Source organism: Paramisgurnus dabryanus, chromosome 7 (genome assembly GCF_030506205.2).
Source record: "Paramisgurnus dabryanus chromosome 7, PD_genome_1.1, whole genome shotgun sequence".
NCBI classification, from domain to species: Eukaryota; Metazoa; Chordata; class Actinopteri; order Cypriniformes; family Cobitidae; genus Paramisgurnus; species Paramisgurnus dabryanus.
Window position 1 is genome coordinate 31,922,894 of NC_133343.1, and position 24,807 is coordinate 31,947,700.

At 36.5% G+C, this 24,807-nt stretch overlaps 1 protein-coding gene across 2 annotated transcripts in view; it reads left to right on the forward strand.

Annotated features, from left to right (window-relative positions):
• Positions 1-24,807, forward strand: part of cacna2d2a (calcium channel, voltage-dependent, alpha 2/delta subunit 2a) — a 231,598-nt gene that overhangs the window by 145,694 nt on the left and 61,097 nt on the right. For both annotated transcript variants that reach the window (XM_065279542.2, XM_065279543.2), the window contains exon 6: positions 7,747-7,885. In XM_065279542.2, the coding sequence (XP_065135614.2) occupies positions 7,747-7,885 (139 nt within the window). The remainder of the gene's footprint in view (positions 1-7,746; positions 7,886-24,807) is intronic.

The window sequence follows — 24,807 nt, forward strand, 5'->3', positions numbered from 1 at the left end:
TATTTTATCATGAGGTGGTCCGTGAAAATTCTTGATTACAAATAGTGGTCCACACACACACAAAAGTTTGAAAACCCCTGACTTACATGACATTACATGGCATAAAGAAAAGTATGCATGTTCCCTGGGTTCAAACCACAGAGCTATATAAATAAACTGGATTGCGCAATGTAACAGCAAGAGGTGAAGCCACCAAAACAGTTTGATCGGCCATTTTGGTATTTCCAACCTGCATTGGTTTGCATTCAAAATCATGATCTAAATTCACTTGGCTTACAGCGTATCAGACACACAAGATACATTTTTAGGATATGTGTACGTACAGTATAATGAATTGTTACTTCTGATGTTATTTGCAATGTTTATGTTTTAATCGGGCAGGATAAGGGATTTATAAAAAAACATTAATGTGAGCTAGATTCTGTTGTAATGACACAGGTGTAAATAAAGTTTTATGACATAAAGAGCATACACGGTCAGCATTATTTCTCTAAATAAGTTGTAAAGTAAAGAAGACGATGGCTTTTTATAACCATCAAAATTGGGGATTGTTTTTATATTGCCGAATCAATTGGTAGTTTAACCATGGTTTAAAACGTTATCTTAACTGTTTCAAAATACATACCCATTAACATCGTTAACGCATTTTACTGTATTGAAAAAACATTGTATAACATAACAACGTCTGTTGTGAAGCGCATGCGCGAGAATAAAGTCATGTGACTGCAGTGACGCGGATGACGTGTTATCTTGTGCGCCCCAGCTGGGTTTTTTTGTGCACACGGGCTTCGTTTACAGTCTGAGGGAGATGCACGCTGCAAGCTTTAAAAAAACTTCAACTTCACAAACATGTCTGAGGATAACATGTCATCGGCATCATGTGACTTTAGTTTGCACATACCCTTCACATCAGACGCGGAAAAGAAGACAATGCTGAATAAAGTCATAATTTTGTTATTTTTGGACCTAAATGTATTTTTGATGCTTCAACACATTCTAACTAACTCACAATTGTGGTGTCATGCAAAATCCAGTCATTTATATAGATCAGTGGTTTAAACCAATGACCTTTTGCGCTGTCAACGCAATGCTCTACCACTAAATTTATACAGGAGCACTAAACATGCTGAACAATGTTTTATATTAGATATTTCAGAGCAATTGATGAACAGAAAATGAAAGAGGTCACTTTAGTTTTATCAATGATAGTCTAAAGACTGCACTGAACACTGTGGGATAGTGCTAAAAGTCAGGACTGATGAATAAGGATTGTGTTTGTACATTACACATTAGATAAGCAGAGAGTAGGCGGTCTACACCACAAAAGCAATCCGGTCATATGTGTTTTCGACTACCTATTCATCTGGTCGAGCACCGTCCACTTGTGATCCCATGGCCTAAAACCCATCTTGATATCAGGTGTATAAATTGGGCCTAATTGGGCAGCATCACTCATCATTAAAGGGGCCTGGAGGATGGCATGACCCCAAACAACCACTGACCTCCACCTTGCGCGTGTCAGCTGGAGAAGCATGGGGTCAGATGTTAAGTGAAGTCGGTGTCTTTATACGCTCAAATGCAGAAGCTCAAGTGTTGTCAGAAGCGGCTTGACTTTGAACCTCACCTTATACACCGAATAGCTGTCGACACTCTTGTGTGTTTTAAAAGCACTCACAGGTTCTGTTATTTTATTGTGTATTCTTCAACCATTAAAGGGATGGTTCAACCAACCTAATCATTGCAATAAATGTTTTTTCTATGAAGATTTTAATCAGTGTCCAATGCCAAAAGCACTACATGACATTGAATAAAACAGGTGTAGGACCTTAAAGGGATAGTTCGCCCAAAAAAAGAAAATTATGTTATTTTCATGTTGTTCTAAACCTGTATGAATTTATTTTTTCTGATGAACACAAAAGAAGATATTTTGATAAATTATGGTAACCACACAGCTGATGGTGCCCATTGACTTCCATAGTAGGAAAACAATATGATGAAATTCAATGGGTGCCGTGAACTGTGTGCTTATCATAATTTATCAGAAAATATCTTCTTCATCATTTTTTACAATACTTCCATAATATTTGTTTTCCTACTATGGAAGTCAATGGTTTCAGTCAGCTTTATGCTTACATAATTTATCAAAATATCTTTTGTGTTCATCAGAAAAAAGAAATGCATGCAGGTTTAGAACAAAATGATTATAAGAAAATGATAACAGAATTTTCATTTTTGGGTGAACTATCCCTTTAAATACTTTTGTCTAAGAGTATATTATGTTTTAAAGGGGACATATCATGAAAATCTGACTTTTTCCATGTTAAAGTGCTATAATTGGGTCCCCAGTACTTCTATCAACCTAGAAAATTTGAAAAAGATCAACCCAGTAACTTAGTTTTGGTAAACCATTCTCCACAAGCACATGAAAAAAATAGCTCATTGAAATTTGCCTCCCTTGGTGATGTCAGAAGGGGATACTACCGCCCCTTAATCTGCACTGTCCAACCACCGCACTGCGATTTAATGTAGCGATCAGCTCATTTGCATGTTAAAGGACCTGGCCAAAATGATATTTTGAGTTTAAACGTCACATACGTACTCTAAGGACACCAAAGATTAATTTGACATCTTAAAAAGTCTTGTGAAATGTCCCCTTTAAAACCATACAAAGTTCTGTTTGTGAAATTATTTGCTTGAAAAGTAAAAAAATAGGTTATTTTAAATAAAGATTTAAAATTTAGTGTAACACATTTCTATAATGTAATAGCATTCTTGGTTTTAAATAAAGCTTAAGCCTAAATATCACTTTATATATCAATGCAGATTTTTTTTTAAATATGTTGACTGTACAAAATAAACTAATAAGTAATAATTATTGTACTGTAATTTAAACATTTTTTTTTTCAAATTAAAATTCGTAACACATGATGATAATCCAGATGGTAAAATGGTTTCATTTTTAATTGATTACGTTGCCATTGGTCCAAAAACACAATGTTGTTTACATTAAAACATCAGCATCTGCCTACGGGATGACAGTTGTCAAATCCACTGACGTAACAAATGACTGTGAAACACGCCATCTGTATGAATATAAATAATAATGTAAACTTATGCAAATGTGTAGATGACATAGCATTTATTTTGAGTTTGATGTCTTGTATTGACTTGTGTTGTAGTTTCTCAAACAGCACAAACACTCAAACACAATCCAATCATTATGGCTACAATTAAATCACATAGTACTGTGTTTGCGATAACGCAGTATGTATACTGTGCACAGTATGCATTTTGTCTGTATTTATAAAAAAACACCTGAATGATCCATTACGTTTATCAAAATGTCCATTAAACAACAGAGCAATTTAATATTGTATCCCATAATGCAATACTTTGTGCAGAGTTTTGAACTTCAAATGAGGATGCATTTACTCTATGTTTGTACGAGTTTACAGGCATATGTGGAAGCTGTGAATAGATTTGTTTGTGATTAATGTGAACCCTTGAAAGATAGGAGTGCGGTTTGGTTGAAAGTGTCCTCAAAATGTCATTTTTGGCTCTCTGATCCTTTAATTAAACTTGAAAACAGGGTGATAAACTGAAGTAATGAGGTAATGAATGGAGTTAAACAGGTGGTGTGTGGATGGGGAAAATGAACCAATCACTCTGTCCTGTGTGGATTTTTAGCTGCTAATGAGAGGCTGTCCTAGATAATTATAACAGCGCTCCTTTGACGGTATTAAACACTTGAATGAAGGATAGTCAGGTGGAGAAATAAACAAATATGAGACGACATCTCCGAAACGGTTTTCAAACTGAAAAGCGTCTGAACAAGTAGAAAATGCAGTATAATTGTGTGTACTGGGGATGTTTTGTCTTATAAAGCTCAGCAGAGTTTGTTCGAGGTGTTTATTTTAATTTCTCAGTTATATAACCAGACCACAGGGCTCTATTTTAACAATCTAAGCACATTGTGCGCAAGGCGCACAGTCTTAAAGGTTGTGTCCGAATCGCTAATTTAAAGACGGGAAAAATGTTTTTTGCGCCCGGCACACAGTCTAAAAGGGTTGTTTCTATTGTCACAAAGTGCAATAAACCAACAAGAGTCTTATCTCCCATTCCCTTTAAAAGTCTGTTGCACTCGCGTCATGCCGATTTAGATGTCAGAATTTGTAAACTGATAAACTAAGCAGATAAAGAAGACCACCAGTTTAAGATTAATGTTTTAAAACTTTCTTTATTTTTATTTGTATTACATTTTTTATTTTTTATTAAAACTTCTGGTTCCTTTTTAAAAGTCGTTATCTTTCAATCATGGAGGTAAAATTAACAGGCTTAAATTGCTGTAATTGCTGTATGTATAGATAGCCCACATGATCTGTGTAAACTCAAATAGTAATTTACAAATATGTAATAAAAGGTTTGTACTCTAAGAGCCGAAACGTTTCAGCACTCGTACAGCGCCGTGAGTGTTTTGAAAAGCATTACTAAAAATGTTTCTCATCTCACCATATCCACAGGTACAAAGTCATCATATACAATAAATCTGTGGGGTAGCATTTAAAAAATAATAATTTCAAAATAGATGCTACATTTAATTACTTACCAGGCTACAGGTAAAGCAAAAAATAAATAAATGAGGTAATCGGTCCTCATTTATGTTCAAGAGATTCAATAATAATCTTTTACATTTTAATCCATTAATTTTTTATATTTAAACATTTTTGTGTGCTGCTGTGCATCCATGTGTGTGATAAGCAAACGCGCGTTGTGATCCCATTTATCAGTGCATATTAATAACGCGTTCTTTAAATAATAAAAACAATATAGCGCCATTGACTTTACACTTTTTAAATGTCCTAAACTTTTTTTTTAAATCCCCACGGTATTACACAATGTCAGATGTAAAGTGTCAGTCAAAGTTTTCAGGTAAAAATGAATGCTGAGGGTTTTCTAATTTCTTGTGCTTTTGTGCCACATTGAGGGTATCAGTCCTCAGTCTTTTCATTCGTCCCATCATCGACTTGTAATTGCATTTTAATAGACAATTAAATGTAGACCATAAATCAGTCTTCACACTTGGCAGGAGGTTTGAATTTAATTTCGTGAGAAAACTACCGGTTTAAACCACGTCAACCCCAATTAACCCATGCTTCTCTATTACTGTACAATGTACCTCACCCTGTGAAGAAAACAAGTACTTCATTGTACAATTATATCTGAGAGAGAGAGGGAGGTTTAATTAATCAATTGCCTATAAGAAGTCTCACAATCAAATGAGACGTTATGCTGAGATTTTATGAAACGGTAATTAAACCTGATCCGAGGTCCATTATGATTTACTGTAGATGTTTTTAGTGAATTTCTGCCTATATAAAATTATCCCATATAATGTAAAGAACATTAAAGTATAATCTTAACTCTTTCCCTGCCAAGACGAAACGCTTCTCTGCCAATGACGCTTCCCCTGAAGTTTTTATGGCAATTCATATTTCCGCTATTATCTACTAAGTGGCGCTCCTACCCAATTTATAAAAAACTGAAGAATTAACTAATTCAACAACATAGAAAACTCTGTGTGTTTTGATCATGGCTCTGAATCTGATCTCTAATAAAAGTCCTTTACAAAAATGCAATTATTTCAGCTTTTTGCTCAAAATTTGATATTTTTTAAGAAACCTGCCCATATCTGAGATGTGATAAAAAGGACAAATGAAGATAGGAAGAAACATATTTTTCAGTTTTTTTTTTTTTTTTTTTTTTTTTTTTTATACCACTCTGCTGTTGAATGCTTTATTCTGATTAGTTGAGAAATGTTCCTTGGGTGTTGATTATTTTTCAATAACCGCACACCTAACCTTTAAAATGTCTTAAAAATAGTCACCAGTGCAATATTTTTGGTAACCATGGTATAAGCTGAATAATTGACTCCGGTCCTTTGAATTATAAAAAAAGCACACATCCGGTGTAACGGCACACCGCTTCGGTGACCTTGGGTGTCCTTTTTTTATCATAATTCAACAGCATGTTGTCAAATATTCCTTAGATATATGTGTATGTTTATATATTTATAGAAGAAAATTTTCCTGAAAGGCATTTTGTGGATTTTTTGTGAAAATCACAAGAAATGCTGTCGGCAACTTTTATTAAAAAAAAAGGGCTGGCTGTGAATGAGTTAATATTGACTGAGTAAGGTCACAACAAAGATTGAAATCAATGTGAAATCAAACTTTAATGCTCCAAATCTTATCATTAGATTATGAGACTTTAGTCTGGATTTCACAAACAGGGTCAAATATATTAGACATCAAAGTCAAAACTGCTGATGTGTTGTCACATAGCTTAAACTCATAAGAAAAGGGCATTGAAATTGAAAAAAACAACATAACATAAAAAACATTTTGGTTTTACACAAGTTAAAGAGTAAGTTATTTCACTGTAAGTTAAGTCACTGTGATATCGAACAATAAACAGCTTTTTTGCCTTCATATTTAGTTTGTGCAAATTTAGAGAATCACCTGAAAATCTGTTGTTCTGTATGTTAACAATTGTTTTGACTTGCTGCACTTTAAAAAGTGATGTGTTATTTTGAACCCAACGTTGGGTCAAAAAGTACAGAGCCCGGCAAAAGCTAGAGAAAAGAAAACAAGATTCGCAAATCCGTGATCACGGTTTTGTAATTCGTCCCCTTAGTTTATAACTGAGGGAACAGTTAAATGGTCTGTTAGTATGGTTTATAAACTGAGGGAACGAATTTCTCCAAGGGGAGACCTGCCGGGCTCTGTAAAAAGGGACGGATCCAACCTGTTGGCTTGTAATTTATCCTACGCTTGGTTTTTTCAGCCTAAAATGCTTTGTTGTTTTAACCCATTGTTGGGTAAAATATACAAATGTTCTGGGTTAATTTACCCCAAAGGTTGGGTTCGTCTCTTTTGGACCAAACGTTGGGTTGAAAATAACCCAGCAATTTTTATAGTATGGGTGTTGTTATTTGTATTGTTTTAAGTACTCCTGCTTTTGGTGTTTTGGGATTTTGAAGAGACAAAACTGTATGATTTTAGTGTTCAGCTTCATGTGAACACTATGCATTGCATATGTTGCAAGCACTTTCAAAAAGGTATAAAGTTAGAAAAGATTGTAATTTCTTTACAGTGCCATACACTGCATGCAAGTCAATGTTCAATGAGACCCATGTTAAAATGTCAAAAACGGTATACCTGTTTTTTTTTTAGTTCATTTCTATGGACGCCATGTCATTGGTTTCCAGTTATTTGTTATATATGTTTAGTTTTTTTGCAGCCTTTATTCTGTAAGTCATTCCAGTTCTTTCAAGAGGCAGATTTTTAATTCTTGAAATATTAAAATGTAAATTAGCAGCCTGTGTTGCTGAGTGATGTTCAGCAGTGGTGAGTTATTGACAGGGTTAATCGCTGAAGGCCTTCAATGAGAAAGCGATAGCCATCACAGACGCTAATTGATTTTCAGCCATTTGCAAGCGCTTTGATACCTGCTGTTGTATTGTGTCGTGCTTGAATAGACTGGCAATGTATTGCGGCTTTTCCTGAAAAGAACCGCCAGCTTTATAGTTGTTTAGTCATGGATCAGCTCTGTCATGTCTGTGTAATTATTGCTTGTCTTATTAATCTCAGATGTGTGTGTGGTGTCCAAGTGATGTTGTGTGTTTGCTGCGTGTCAGTCATGAGTGTTTGTTTGTGTTTTTTAACGAATCTGTCTGTGTCATTGCAGTTGGATGACGATGATGGGGAAAACCTGCTGGACAATCCCAACTCTTTGTCTTTGGAGTTTGTGGATGATCCCAACTTTAAAAATAAAGTGAATTATTCCTACACGGCTGTGCAGATTCCCACTGACATCTACAAAGGCTGTGAGTACTAAAGATGCACACATAAATATGAATGTAAAGATAAATTTGAGTTCTGCTGTCTATAGCAGATCGAACCTGTGATCCATGTTTGTAACAGTACACACCTGTTAAAAGACCACTGATCTGAATTAAAGCTTTTATGTAAGTGTTATTTTATATGACTTAATTATTCTTCTGACTATATAAGGTTGCACAAGTGAAAATATTTAAGGGTCCAATCAGTTGACATAAAAAAAGATTTATAAAAGATAGATCAGCTCTAGCTATTGTTTAAGGAAATGCATGAAGTCCCGGAGGCGTCCAGCGGGAGGAGCGAGTCACAAGCAAGAAACACACACAAAACATTATCCCACGATCCTTGGATAACTTAGGATTCACTACATTTTTATGTTGTTTACATTATACCTATGCACTTACGTGCCAATTACCAACAAAACACAGACATTTAATGCAGTTTTGCGACTTATGACTCGGCTGGGACCGCCCCATTTCAACGAAATACAGCGTTAAACAAACACAAGCAAAACTCCGCTGCTACCCTTGGATAAACAACCTATATCCATTGTTTTCATAAGGCTGACTTACTTGGGAAGCTGAACAAGGCTTTCTTTTCCTTACATCCAAAAACACACTTCTTCTTTTCGTGCCGAGTCTTGATATAAAACAAAGCTGTCGTTTGTAGTGATGCGTGTGACTTATACGCAAAGGAAAAATGCTAATGAGCGATCTCGCTCTCTCTCTCTCTGATTGACGTGTGGGCGTGCTTTTTCGGGGGAAGTGCCCATAAAAGGAATATGGGGTCACTGATACATAACGGGTACAGTATCTATGTTCGAAAAAAAGAAGAGGTGTGAGTTTGGCCCAGAAATACTGTCACACTCTTTAACACAACTCTTTAACTCTTTTCCCATCAGCATTTTTATAAAAGTTGCCAGCCAGCGCCAGCATTTTTTTATTTTATGCCTTCCAAAAAAATTTCTTCTTTAAATATATAAAAATACAATATATCACATGGAAGAACAGACCCTCTGCTTTCAAAAAAAAAAAAAAATATTGTATCCTATGTTAATTTGTTCTCTTTTTATCACCACTAAAATATGGGTAGGTTTCTTCAAAAATGGCAAATTTTTAACAAAAACCTTAGATAATTGCATTTTTGTAAAGGACTTTTGTTATAGATCAGGGGCCGGATTCACAAAACATTCTTAAGAAGAAAAATCTTCTTAACTGCCATTTTTATCTTAAATTCAAGCTTAAGAAAAAAGTTAAGAATATTTTGTATTCTCAAAAAAGCTTCTTAAGAAAGTTCTTATTTTTTCCCTTAAGTATGTTAAACTAAAGAAGAATTCCAATTCTCGAAAAATAAACTGTCTTAAATAACATCTTAAAGTTAGGATAACCTTACAGTAGTCTTAAATCTCAAAATGTAAGATGTTTTATAAGTTAATGTGATTGTTTTAAATGTGACATGTTGTATTTTGCAGTCTAAAATGGCTATTTAATCAGTTTACTTCACATAGATTAGTTTAAAGAGGAATTCCACACTCATATAATGAAGTTTAATGGCTTACTCAGTAATATGTCATGAAACACAAATAAGTATTAGTGATAATATTAGCAAACATTTAACTTCCTCCGTAATAGCCTACATTCAGAAATTACTTAACAGCTAAAAGTCGCTCTAAGCGGGGGGCGAACCGGTAATCGCCTCCGAGTCCGTCTCTTGACGCGTGAGCGTGGGTCGCGGGAGACGAAAGCCGTGGGCACGGAGAGTGAAGCACGCACTCCCAGAGCGCTCGACCCGCATGACGGACCGATTGGGACATTATGGAATTATATTTACGCACCGCACCACCTTAATACTAGCTGGCCTCTGTTACAACAGTGAATAACATCCTGTGGTAGTCTTAATGCATCACTCGTTTGTATCGCGTTAATGATCGCAAGGTAGTCAAAAGATGAATGGATAAATGTAGTGTTACGTCATTAGCAGGGTATCTTAATTCATTTAAAAGCGTGTCATTTTATTCTTAAGACACAAATTTAAGATATTCTTAAGAAAAAAATTGAGAACTTCTTAAGAAATGTTTGAGAATTGCACTTAGGAACATTCTTACGCACTTCTTATAATTTATCTTAAGAACTTTCTTATTTTTGTCTTAAGAATGTTTTTGTGAATCCGGCCCCAGATTCAGAGCGATAATCAAAACATGCACAGAGCATTTACGGCTTTTGAAACCGAAGATGCATTGGTGTTATAGGTTGGGTAAGAGCGCCACCTAGGATAATAGTGGAAATATGTATTGCCGTAAAAACTCGCCATTGGCAGGGAAAGAGTTAACTTTGTTAATAAGTCAGAATGCATGAAATAGCATTACAAGCTGAGCTGACTAAAGCCTTGCACTTTGAAAATATCCAGGGATTTATGTGCATAAAGAGATCTGTCTGTGGAGGATTAAATCAAAGGCCTTTTATCTTTTGAAACTCTGATAACATCTTCCTGAACATCATGAACGGTGCTTCAGAATGATAGTGAGATTCACTCAATACAGCTAATGTCAGAGATTTTAAACTACACATTTACCATTTCTTAAGAATATGTGAGTGGTGCTTGCCTGTGTAAAACTTGCCAACTTATAGCGTGGCTGTTTTTTGCCCATTACTTTGCAGTTGCTAGATGGTATAAAGTTTTGGGTGGTAACAAAGCCATTGCTGTGTTGTATGGGTGGTTGCTCTGAAGCTTTTGAGTGTTTTTACCAATTTCCTATGTATGGTATCAAGATATATTGAAAGTAGCGCAAAAGTGAATGCCACAGTATGCATATCGCAATGGTTTGCAGTAACTTAATGATTCGGTGACCTTAGACACGATGTAAAGTGGAGACATTAGCAGAAGCTTTCAGTGTTTTGTTCTTCAAGGTTAGAGATGAGGGATTTTTTCTTTACTTGGTCTTATAGTCTCTTCAGCTGTATATCTATGTGTTGCATAAACAAGATATCAGAGGTCTGTGATGCTCATTCAGTACAAAAAAAGTCTATTTGTATGAATTAGATGACTTGTAAAACCTCTGTGAGATGTTTGTAGTGTGCCGTGTCCATTGAGGATTTAATGAACCTGTATTGTGTGGCTCTCTTGATGAACAAAACCAAACCAAACCAGAAGCTCGTAATAAAAGCAAAGTTTGTCTTTTCGGGTGCTAAATGTGGCAGCATTTGTGTGCATGTCTCTGTCAGGGCTGCTTGGCCAGTTATTGAGTTGGAGAAGGTTTCCTCACTCAGCTGTAATGAAGCGTTATATGATTCATTATCCCATCACTGAATTCTCTTGCCAACTCTGCTAAGTTTGTAATTATCGCAGGTCAAACAGCCGCACCGTTTTCAGCTCATTATTGATGCCTGTTACCAAATGGACACTGGAGGAGAGCCACTGTGATATCTGGTGAGGTGATGCTTAGAGGAAAAGATGGATGACGGCGTTAGGAGACATAAAAATGAACATGTTTGTCTGGAAATGACTGCTTAAACGCAGAGGAAATTTGTTTTGCTCGGAAATTGCTCTTTGTAGCTCATTTAAAGGGTTTTGTAAAATGTTTCTTTAGGAGAAAAAATATAGATAAGTAAAATAATATTAAGCGGAAGCATTCTTAGTTGCTTTTCGAGAATTTAAATGCAGATTTCTGTGTTTTGGCTTTCTGGAGTATAGCTACGAAAATATTGTTGTGAATACACAAATAGATGGAGCTTTAAAATGGGGCACTATCCAATGCCATTATAAAGCTGGAAAACGCCAGGATATTATTTAACTCATTCACAAAAGTTTCACAAAATGCCTTCCAGGAATTTTTTCTTCTAAAATTATATAAACAAACAAATATATTGAATAAAAGACCTTGCCTTCAAACAAACAAACAAAACGGGGAAAAAAACATTTCATCCTATCTATATTTTTCTCTGCTTATAAACTCTTAAATATGGGTATTTAAAAGCTGAAATAGTTGCTTTTTTGTGAATCAAAACATACAAGGAGTGTAAAAATTAATAAACAATTTTTTGTCTTCAGTTTTTTATAAATTGGGTAATCTAGTGGTTAATACAGAGAACCATAAAAACTCATCAGCACCACATTTTTTTCATTCAAATGTTTTCTCTTAATTGATGGGATAACTCGTCAATGGCGGGGAATGAGTTAATATTTCTCGGCAGAAAGAAGAAAGTCATATATACCTATGATGTAGGGATGTTCACATTGACCGTTTAACCGTTAACCGAAGGTAAGAATTTATGACCGATTAACATTATCAGTTAAAATAAAAAAATATTTGTTAATACATGGTGCATGTCGTCATGAGCCGACAGACATTTCGGCACTTTTCTATTTGTAATTTGTGAATGTCCTGTAAATGACACAAATTATTGCTGCCCTGACGGTCTGATAAAGTAATCATTTGTATGAGAAATCATTTGTATGCGTGTGCGCAAGATGACGCGGTCCGTCTCGCGCACATCCGGACAGACGTTCGCTGATGGCCTGACCAAAAACATCTCTCTTTTTGTACAAATGGAGAAAGACGACGCAAAAGCAAAACTTTCTGTAAAGCGTCTTGCTTTAGAAATGACCACTGTGGTAGATGAAACAGAGACAATCTGCCCTTTTTGGATATTAATCCTCTGGACCGATCGCGTGCTTTTTAATAAGGTAATGTTGCGTGAATATCTGATATGATCAATTCAATCTGATCTGATGTATGAATCCTGGTGCTGTTGTTGATCTGTCGCTGCTGTTAAATGTTTTGTTTTTTACTAGTTCACAGACAACCGTCAACTGTATTTTTACTCAATGACAATTTCATATTAAAATCTTATAAGTTAACGGTTAATGTTCGGTTTAGAAGCTACGGTTGTCGGTCGGGGAAATTAACTGATATGAGCATCCCTACTATGATGTTTTTAGGATAAGTAAAATATGAGCAAATTTTCATTCTGGGTGAGCTATTTCTTTTTATTACACAGCACTCTGAAATGCTTGATTCTGATTGGCCAGTCACATGTGTTTGTGGCATTTGAACATCTTGGGCGCTATTTTAACAATCTAAGCGCATGGTCTAAAGCACATGGCGCACGGTCTAAACCGGCGGGTCCGAATCCACTTTTGCTAATTTAATGACGGGAAAAATGGTTTGTTGTTCCTATTCTTGTAATGAGTAATGGGTGTGTTTTGGGCGTAACATGCAATAAACCAATGAGAGTCTTATCCTTCATCCCCTTTACAAATAAGTTGCGCTGGCGCTATATGTCTAATCCCTATTTAGATGACGGACTTTGTAAACTGAAAAACTAAGCGGAGAAAGAAGACCTATTTTAACGATCTGAAATGCAGGTGCGAAGCGCAAAGCGCAAGTGACTTTTTGGGCGGATCTTGGCCGCTGTTGCTATTTTCTCGGCGGGAGAAATAACTCTTGCGCCAGGCGCAAATCAATAAGGGGTTTGTCTGAAGTAGGTTCATTATTCATAGGTGTGGTTTGGGCGTAACGTCAAATAAACCAATCAGAACGTCATCCAACATTCCCTTTAAACGTAAGTGCGCAAGTTCCATGGCGGGTTGCTATTATTATGACGGATTTACCAAGCGCACGTCAGGAGCGGTTCACAGCTGAGGAGACCGAAGTTCTTGTAAGAGCCGTCAAAGACAGAGAAGTTGTTTTGTATGGGGATAGGAGAAACCCGCCCAAATCAGTGTCAGTTAAACAGGCGTGGAAGGAAATAGCCACAATTGTCTCATCAGCTGGCATCCCCAGGACGTTGCGCCGCAAGCGCTATATTGATGTCAGGAGACGTGGGAATCCCAAGCTTGCCAGCATAAATCCGGCACACCGTGTCGGGAGGTGGATCTGCCTCTACATAGGACCTGACGCCAGCAGAGGACATCGCTGCGTCCACCCTCACCGCTGAAAGCCGAGAAACGCAAGCAGTCCAACCCCAAAGTCCTTAAATTTTTCATATTATAAAAAGGGTTTTGTTCTGCTGCGCATCCATGTGTGTGATAAGCAAACGTACATTGTCATCCTGTATTACGAACGCGCTCATTACTGTAAATAACAAAAATAATATTGCGCCTGGTTTTTGTTCGTCAATGGCGTAGTCTAAATAACGTGGCGCTAAATGTGAAAATTATCATTGCGTCGGGTTGAAACTAAAAGACACTTGCGTTCCTTTCCTTATGAGGTAAATAGCCGTGTAATAAAATGGAGAATGTACAGGCAGCAGGTTATATCACAAATTTTTTTCTGCGATAACAACCTGCTGCCCTTACTTAACGGACATTTTCATTTGCTCTTTAAAAGCAACAATGTAGATAAATTGTGATTTTTCTTTTCTATACGATGGGTCCAGTATTTTACTATCCCTGGTAAAGTGTTTTAAGGGATGGGTGACACCTGAAGCAGTTTCTCTGGACAGTATAAAATAATTACCTTTATTACCATTTTAAACGCATTTCGACATCACATTAATGTTCATTTCCGTCAGACAGCCCTCATTCACCAGTGATAGTGACTGTCACAGCTTCAGGACAATTAGTCCACATGACACATATGCTAATACAGATCCAGTCAGTTCATTATTATGCCGAGCAAACTTTAAATCCCTGCTGTAAGGAAACGTCCTCATCTCAAGTTCGGTTTTTCCCGGCTCTATTGTTGCTAAAGATAATGATGGAAATAGTGGTTATTAAAGTCAAATTGAAAGACTAATTGTGTGTGCGGATGAAAGATGAGGAAAAGCGGCTTTTATTTGTCAGAGGGATGAGATTAGCACCTCCCGCCAATACTGACCATCCTGTCAGACTGAGACAATGGACAAATAAACCAGGAAGAGGTTTAGTGGGTAAGGCTTCTTATAGACTTTAGATTTGTGGTTTATACTTTATCATGCATGCACTGTATAAAATACTTTTCTGCCTTAACATTTTTTGTTAAATCAACTCAGATTTACAAGTCATGTCAACAGAAATGAGTTGCCACCACTTATAAAATATAGTTGAGAAAAGTCAACTTAATTTTATAAGTTATAACAACTCACCTGTAGTTATTACAACTCATCTCTAGTCAAGATAAATTATAGTAAGAAATTGACTTGAATTGACTCCAAGTTGATTCAACAAAAAAATTTAAGGCAGCAAAGTATTTTTTACAGTGTTTGTGTTTCTGCATCTCAAATGATAGAGCATTGCATTATATTGTGAAAAGAAAGTTTGTTCAACTTAAAAAAAGTAAGTTACCTGGTTGCCTTGAAGTTTTGAGTTAATTCAAGTTATTAATAGTTTTTACACATTTTGTTGTTTACTAATATTTTTTAGGTTGAAGTAACTCAAAACTTCAAGGCAAACAGGTAACATACTAATTAAGTTGAACCAATACATTTTATTTACAGTGTAGCAGGGTAAAGGTCATAGGTTTGATTCCCAGGAATGCACTGTGAGTTGCTTTGGAAAAAAGCATCTGCCAAATGCATAAATATAAATTATAAACAGTATAAATGTTACATAGAGAAAACCTTAAATGTCATTATTCATGCATGCTTAATTTCTTGATAGTCATGCAAACTGTCCACATATCAGCCTTAGACTTCGTACTCCTCTTTCTGCTGGTACAGCGATATAACCGAACTCCCTTTGAGATGCGACTCCACAATTAGAATTGGGAATTATATAAACCGTGGATTTGAAGTAGTTTTTTCTTCGGTTCATCCTCACCACCCCTCCTTCACTCCGCAGGTCCTCTTTGCTCACTGAAGGAGCACTATCACCCTCACCACATTAATTAAAAACCCTAACACAGTCAATGCCTTCCTTCATTCAACAGCACATTCACAAATTATATTTCCGCTGTTTATTGGTTACAGTATCATTTTAATTAAACTTTTATTTCCTTTCATTTTCTAATGACAATTCAAAGGTCCTGCCCTCCGTAAGCAGTTCTTTGTATTTGGTGATTTTGTAGTAGCCTTTGTATAAATGGTTTGCAGTCAAAACTAAACAGGTGACATGCTTTAGTTTATACAAATTATTGAGTTATGCTTTATTATTTTAGTTTCTAGTGATTACAATATTTAAAAGTAACTCGCCTTGGTTCAAACAATTTAAAGGCGGGGTGCATGATCTCTGAAAGCCAATGTTGACATTTGAAATCACCTAAACAAACTCGCCCCTACCCCAATAGAATCTGGACCTTCTTTTGATAGACCCGCCCCACACATACACAACCCAGGCAACAATGTTGGTTAGTAGACACGCCCCTTACTGCTGATTGGCTACAAGTGGGTTTTGGTACTCTGCCCGACTCCCTTTTCCAAAGTGTTTTTCTAAAATAACTTTAAGCTGCCTACCTACAACAAGCTACTTGACTTAAAACACACCTGACATGTCAACTTGAATTGCTACGTGTTTCCATCACACGGTTTTCCTTCTGATGTCTCTGTAGGAGCATAAACTTGTATTATAAAGCTCTGGGAATTCCCAGTATAAGCTTTTCGTCCATTTTGCTCGTTTGGATGCCCCGTTTCTATTGGCCGCGCGGGTAATCATCACAGAGCGCGGCGCAAAAGTTAAACTATTTTGAACTTTGACCGCAGCGTGAGCGCAAGCTGCGCTCCGCTGCGCTTTGCTCGACGCAAAAAAAACCGCCCTCGCGCGGTCCAAGCCATTGAAATGAATGGGTTTCATAGCGCAGCGCACACCGCGTCCTATGTGAAAGCCACATAAGACTATTCAACAGAAACCAATTTAATGTATTTCGATGAAAATGACATAAGCAATTGAAAATTGTACATAATCATCAGCACGATTGTATTAAAGCATTTGCAATGTGTCCAGAACAATGAAATTTGCTTTTATGTTGTGCACAACTGACTTGATGATGTGGAGGTTAAACAAAGTGTTTTGAAAAATTAATTTCTTATCTAAGAAATGCTCCAAAGCGACCGAGAAAAACTGTAATAGCAGCATAGATCATTGCATTGTGATGCGAAGGTCCATTGCTCATCCAAATGGCCGCTGTGTGTCTGGATAACAGCGTGTGTTTTATCACCTGAGGTTATGACATATGTTCCTTCACTTTGACAGGTGTTGGCAGGACTTCTGACACTGATATCGGATGTGTCACACTGTCTGTGGGATTGCTATAGTCCGTGAACGTGAAGTGGACTTATAGTTCAGTTTCATTGGTAGCTGTTAATGTGTAAAAAATAAAGTCAAAGTGAGGTTTATTGTTGTTTTCCTCTGCAGGGCACAAAATGACGTTTCCCATTAAACCTTGGTGCAACCATACAACATATAACAAAAAGATAACATCTAGTAACATTTCTTTCAGTGGCACCACAGCACCTTGTTGCAGATTAAGCTGCTATATACACAAATAAATACACATATTTAATATTATGTACAATCATAGAGGAGCAGTGTATATGACTACATACAATATGCATACCTATTAGGGATATTTAATAGTATACGTTAAACATCTTTGCTCTCTTAAATTTTTTTTAATGAAATCAGATTTAAAAGTCATTTTATCTTACTTTTATTTATCTTGACTACACTGTAAAAAATAAATTGTTGGCTCAATGAATTATTTTTTAGTAACTAGTTCCACAGAAATTTTACGTTCACTCAATTTCTGTCTCCAAAGTGTTACCTGGATTGATGCTTTTTAGTTGGCCCAAACTTGACTCAAATATAAAAAAGTATGTTTGCTCAACTAGCTTTATAGTTCATTCAACTAAAATATTTTAATCAGTTGAATCTTAAAAAACTTACAGCAAATACTCTGTCAATTAAAATTTAAGTATTCACTCAATGTTTTGTGTGTTACTTCAATTAATATTTATTATTTGGGATTTTTTTATAACATTTTTAAATTATTTATCAAATAATTTATGCTGGTGTTGTTAACAAAATAATTAACTTCAGTCACATGAAAACAAAAGCTTTTTATTCACTTATTCACTTATCATACAGACTGAACATACAGAATTAAGTCTTATCTAAATAGAGGGCATTAAACAGTCCAAAAAGCACTCCAAAGTCAGTCAAAACATCTCCAGGGCCATTTGGGAGACTTTCTTCAGCCCTCTGGTCTGCCTCCACATCATCACCGCTCTGGTTTGATAAACAGAGGAATATAAACACACACACATACATAAATAACATGTTTAATATAATAAAGCTTGATTGTGAAATACTTTATTCCCTAAAATAACGTTAACGTTAGGCCAAATTTCCCTCAGACATCACACATAATTAAACACTATTGGGTGGTTTTCTCGGACAGGGCTTATCACTGACTAAAATAACTGACATCACTTAACATATGAGTAACGTCCTATTGTTTTGTCTCAAAATGCACGCCAGTATTGTATTTTATAAGGTTTGTTTGTAAAAATGTCCCAATTATAATAAAGACCGAGTTCTAAACCCTGTCCGGAAACCACCTATATCCAGGCTATCTTTACTAAAATAGCTCCACTTTACTTCGGACACATAACATAACACACTTTTAAATATATCTTTACAAAAATATCATTACAAAAACGTCGAGTATTTGCGTCTTTGCCGATTAATATAGTCTAAAATTAACATTTACAACCACTTACCTGACGTGAACTTGAGGAAACGGCTGATGACGATGACTTGTGTCCTGTGAATCAGTAAGTGATTCCTGCTATTGCGTGCGGATGGATCTCAGATGAAATGACCTGTGATACAGATCCTTCCGAATTAAGAGATTTTAAATTAAAAACTCACGCACATACTGTACATACACACGCGCGCGCGAGTACACGGGTACATTTAGAAGTTTTATCTAAGATTGTTATGATATTGGGACTATTTCTCCATCCGCTCCTTCAGCTCTGAAGTTCAAATTCGCATGCTGTCCGGTTATAACAAATGTAAAAGATATGTGACATCACTCAACAGCGATATCAATTAAGTGCAATCCTAAAATATGATTTAAAACATAACCCTTTCATTGTTAAGTATGAGAAATTTAAATGAATTAAATCACGTTTAAACGCCACAGAGCCAGCAGTCGATTTCTGATGCGCTTGCCGAGGCGAGGCTGCGCTGGGCGGGGTGTGAGCGCTTAAGCGCCGGTGATTTTCTGGAGGTCTTCTGGAGCTCATCTCCGTCCGAAAGTGTCCGAGCAAACTTTTAAATAGACGCTATCTTTATTAACCGACCGCATATTTAAACTTTAAGCACACACATTCACGCCTGAACAACTCTTACAATTACATTTTGTGACCAAATAACAGTAATATTTTGAGCATTTTGTTGTCAGGAAAAATAGCTGTCATAAGTCCACATATTTACCTGATTTGTCTTAATTAGTTCAGTCAACATTAGCCATTCTGAATGTTGACTGGATTTGAAAATAACCATTCATTTAATGTTTTATACACAGATTTATCTAGACTTAAAATAATATGTCTTCTCAACTAGCTCAAACAAAAAAATTGGTTTAACTTATATATTTTTGCCCGTCCAACATTTCATTAATTGGATTTTTTACAGTGTAGAGATAAAAATAGTTGAAATAAGCAACTTCATTTTATAAGTTGTAGCGAATCTATTTTCAAGATAAACAATAGTAAGTTGAAATGACTTATTTATAATAATAATTTACAGTGAAATAAACAAAGTAAGATGAAATACAAACCCAAGTGATTTTAAATTAGTGCAACTTGTTTGGCAATTTTCCAGTCCCTCCAGAAAAACACGATTATCCGATTGTATATTTCACATATATATTAGCAGAAAGTTGTGAAAATTTTTGCTTTTATTTCACACATGCGCAGCCAAGACCCCTGTTGCCATGGGAACGTTATGAAATGACGTGAACATCATTGAAAAGCTGCAAACAGTTTTTGCAAGTTCCCACAATTTCATTGCATAAAATTACATAAATATCCCGCATATTCCATCGCATTTTTTAAGAAAACGTGCCGCAAGATCAAGAAATTTTTGCCCGCAACAATCACAAAAAAAAAACTCTGGAAGGACTGATTTTCTTATGTACATAACAAACTTATAAATTACAAACTGAGAGAGTTTGTCTCATTCAGAGCCATTGATGTGGTTTAAGTTTAACTAAAAGCAAATAAATACAAATTTATATGAAAACATTACACATTTTGGCACGGTTTGCAACAGTAGTTGGGTTTCTATTGAAACAATAAGCGAATCTTTTCAAAATTTGCAAAAAAAGGAAAAACAAACAAATGCGAATTAGGTGCATTTCCATCATGTTGTTTGAGGGAAAGACGGTGGTATTGGTAACCTAGTAACCAACAGTGAGTAAAATAAGGCACGCTTAGAAAATGGAGACAGGACTGCATCTAGTTACAATTTAGCAAGTTATAAATGTACAAGCGGTGCAGCAACTGAATGCTGTGCACCGAAAAAGAAATGCTGAATTTTTGATGCATGCACTACCAGCAAGGGCATTGCGATGACGTCGAGCCCCATATAGACCAGTTCAAATGATGTAAACAACACTGGTCCAGAAACACTTCCTGTCACAGTTTGTGACAGTTATTTTTTTATTTCACATATATTATTATCTTTAAGATGTTTGTTTAACTTCAGTTAATTCAGGTTTATGTTCTGTTTGTTTATTTTATCCCAACGTTTATCTAGTGTAAAAAAAAACGGAAACAGGAAGTGCTTCTGGACCAGTGTTGTTTACATCTTTTGAAATGGTCTATATGGTAAAGACAACTTCAGCTGATATGCGAGCCTATCAGTCACATGGGTTTAATGTTCGCTACGTCAGAATTTATTCTGCAAATTTACGCTATTTCACACACTGTAAAATTTTCCGTAGAAATTGCAGCTGGGTTGCCGGTAACTTACCATAGATTTAAATGTATGTTTTTTATTGGCAACATTTTGTTCAAAGTTAAATGAACATTAAACAATTACAAGTCTTTGTCTTTACAGAGTAAAACTAAAAAAACAGCATCAAGCAAAACATTCTGGGAAACAAAATCTGAAGGAAAAAACAGAAAAAGGTTGATGATGATTTCTGGATCCCAGAATGCTTTGCATGAGGCTGTTATTGTATTGTTTTATTCTGTAAAGCTAAAGACTTGTTAATATTTAAAATGTATTTAACTTTGAACAAACTCTTGCCAGTAAATAACATAAATTATAAAATATGGTAAATTACCGGCAACCCAGCTGCAATAACATTGCAATTTCTACGGAATTTTTTTCAAAAACCACCACAAGCGAGTGTAAAAACGTTTTGCGACTAAATTTTTTGGCGTTTCCATCACTCGTTTCTTATGTGATACATCAAAATGCGCAAAAAATCAATGTGATGGAAACCCAGCTACAGTAGTTATAGTGGAATGAACTATAACAAATGTGTTTGATATTACGTAGACACAGATTTGTAAATCCTAGAAATATCTTCATGCGTATGTATGATTATGCTCCATCATTGAGGCATTCCTCCAGCACACAGACTCCTGCAGACGCTCTTTCGCTGAATAATAAGAGCGATAGGACCCAACATGAAGGATCGCTGGCCACACATCACGCCCCATAAATTGGCCTCATAACCAGGGCCGCTCATCATGTGCCGCCAAGCTCCATAACAGTCTGAACGTTTAGCACAACTGCAGCTCTTAAATGTGTCTGAAGGATTCTGTCTGATGGATTAGCTTATAAAACCATCGCAGGGCGTCTCGCACATACTCACAAACACACATACACGCGCTGCTGTGTTGAAGGATGAGTCCTACGTGGTCGCACCCTACCACCCACAAATTTCGTCTGGAAGGATATTTTTTTCTTTTTATCAAGTGTCCGGGGAAAGTCATGCATCCTCTGGGAAATAAATCAACCCGGGTCTTTGTCGGCCCTCGTTTTTGTTATCTACCCAGCCCTCGTATATCTGCGCAGATGACCTGCCACAGTCCTGTGTGTATGTGTGTGTGTGTGTCGCAGCTACTGTCCACTATGTAGTGACTGAATCTGCATACCACCTGCGTGTGGCCGATAGTGATGTTAACAGCATGCGGGTGTCGTTTTGTCCTTGGCTCAAAAGCACACGTATACACGCACTGAAACACCAGATGCTTATGGAAGGGTAAAAGTCAAAACTCAAGCTATTATATATTTTCATGTCAGCATATAATCAACTGCCATTAACAGCATTTCGCAGCCGAAAGCTGTCAAATGTTGGTTCTGCCGTAAATGGGGAAAATTGGTGATCCTGCATGTTATTATACTTGATGTTTTTGCCCCAAAGCGCCGATTTCCTGACCATTGGATGAATGCTGTACACCAACATGGAAATTGCAACAAGCTGTAATGTGATCGGCTAGCATTATGAAATTTCAATGGGTCGCTGTTAGAGGTCTTCACGGGTCCACTTAGATCTGAAAACCTGAGGTCTGACCCCATCTAGTGGTAAAATTATATTTTGCATTCAAACGAACAGTGCTCTCTAGCGCCTCGCTTTTCCAAATGCGTGTTGCAACTACGTTAGCCGTTATGAGCTCACTGATCTCCTTGTCCGTTTCAGCTGGTTCACATGTACTGAATCAAAAACGCGTTGTGGAAACGTGTTGGTACACTAGTGCTTTTTGTCCCTCTCTGCTATTATAGTTTATCAATATGACGGAACGACATGGAAGCCTTCTTGGACTTACCCGTTCAATGTAAGTAAAGAGAAGAAATTCTAAGCTACAAAGAAAAGTCAGATTACTGGCAGAGGTCATTTGACACCAACAAGGACATATTTATGAATAAAGACATTGATTTTGATTAATAAAACATTTAAAATCCTACTTACTGTCCCTTTAATGAATTGCAGAGCTATTTAGTTATAAAGCTTTTACACTGGATTGTTTTCAAATAACCACTCAGATCAGATCAAGGACACAAAAACCTTGATCTGGATACTCCTAGTAAAAATGTTTAATTACTGATGTTTCTTCGACAAGTTAAAGAGGCACGCAAAGAGCGATTTGTTGTAAAGATTACTTTATGTTAAATTAAAGTAATTGAAAGATGTTAAGATGTTGTCTTTAAAATATTATTGGTTTACTTTCTTAGTTGAATTACTTAAGGAAACCGGATTATATTGAATCATTGCTGATTCTCATCTTTATTGGTCAGTTGTATTTTGGCGTTTGTATTTTAATGTTTGAGTATTCTGGGTTTAACCTCACATTCGGTCTTACAGATATTGTTCCTCCTCTCATTTGATGAGCTGTCAACAAATGTGGCCCAGGTCTGATTGAAAATCAGGGGCGAAATGGATAATGATTGTTTATTTAGCGCTGAGTTCAGCCGACTGTGAGCAGAAACTCTGAAGCAACTCGAGCACTTTCAGAGGTTTTATCTGACCAGCGTAATGAAATCACAGCAACTTCTCTTTGTTTTTCCATTTCGTCTTTTGCTCTACTAATCAGCTGCCCATTACAGACCTGCTTGTGCTTATGAGTTTGTTTCTGTGTTTGTGTGGTTATTAAATATTAGCACACCTCTAAAATCAAAGGCTAAAATTGAAAGTGGGTATGCTGTGGGTCTGAAGGATGTTAGAAATACTAAGTAAATATTAGTGGACTGCTGGTTACATACTGTCTGTACTGTCTATTATTTATTTATAAGAATGTGAAACATTATACAATGGTAAACAATTCAAACTGTACTTTGATACAAGTTTGAGTGTCACATGATCTCATGGACAGATGTATTGGCAGACAGACAGACGGATGGATAAATGAACTCATGGATGAACAGACAGACAGATAGGTAAACATAAAAATGAATATATGGATGGATGGATAGACACATAGACGGACAGAATGTCCGGAAGATAGATAGATATACAAACAGACAGATGGATGAATGAACTGATGGACATATGGAGAGACAGACAGATAGGTAGGCATACAATTGCATGGATAGATGGATGGATGGATGGATGGATGGATGGAGGGACGGACATAGACAGACAGAAGGACAGGCAAACATATAGGGTGGGTTGACTGATAGACCGACAGAAAGAAGCATGGACGGACGGACGGACGGACGGACGGACAGACAGACAGACAGATAGATAGATGTTACAAATAGTTAGGGATGGATGGATGGATGGATGGATGGATGGATGGATGGATGGATGGATGGATGGATGGATGGATGGATGGATGGATGGATGGATGGATGGATGGATAGACAGATGGATGGATGGATAGACAGATGGATGGATAGACAGATGGATGGATAGATGGATAATTGAACTCATGGATAAACAGACAGACAGATAGGTTAATAGTTACAAATACTTAGGAATGGATGGATAGATAAATGATGGATGGATGGATAAATGATGGATGGATGGGCAGATGGATAGAAACATAGACGGACAGAAAGGCAGGAAGATAGATAGATACACAAACAGACAGATGGATGAATGAACTGATGGACGTATGGAGAGACAGACAGATAGGTAGGCATACAATTGGATGGATAGATGGATGGATGGATGGATGGATGGATGGATGGATGGATGGATGGATGGATGGATGGATGGACGGACAGACATAGACAGACAGAAGGACAGGCAAACATATAGGGTGGGTTGACTGATAGACCGACAGAAAGAAGTATGGATGGACGGAAGGACGGACGGACAGACAGACAGACAATGATAGATAGATAGATAGATAGATAGATAGATAGATAGATAGATAGATAGATAGATAGATAGATAGATAGATAGATAGATAGATAGATAGATAGATAGATAGATAGATAGTTAGGGATGGATGGATGGATGGATGGATGGACAGATGGATGAATAGATGGATGATTGAACTCATGGATGAACAGACAGACAGATTGG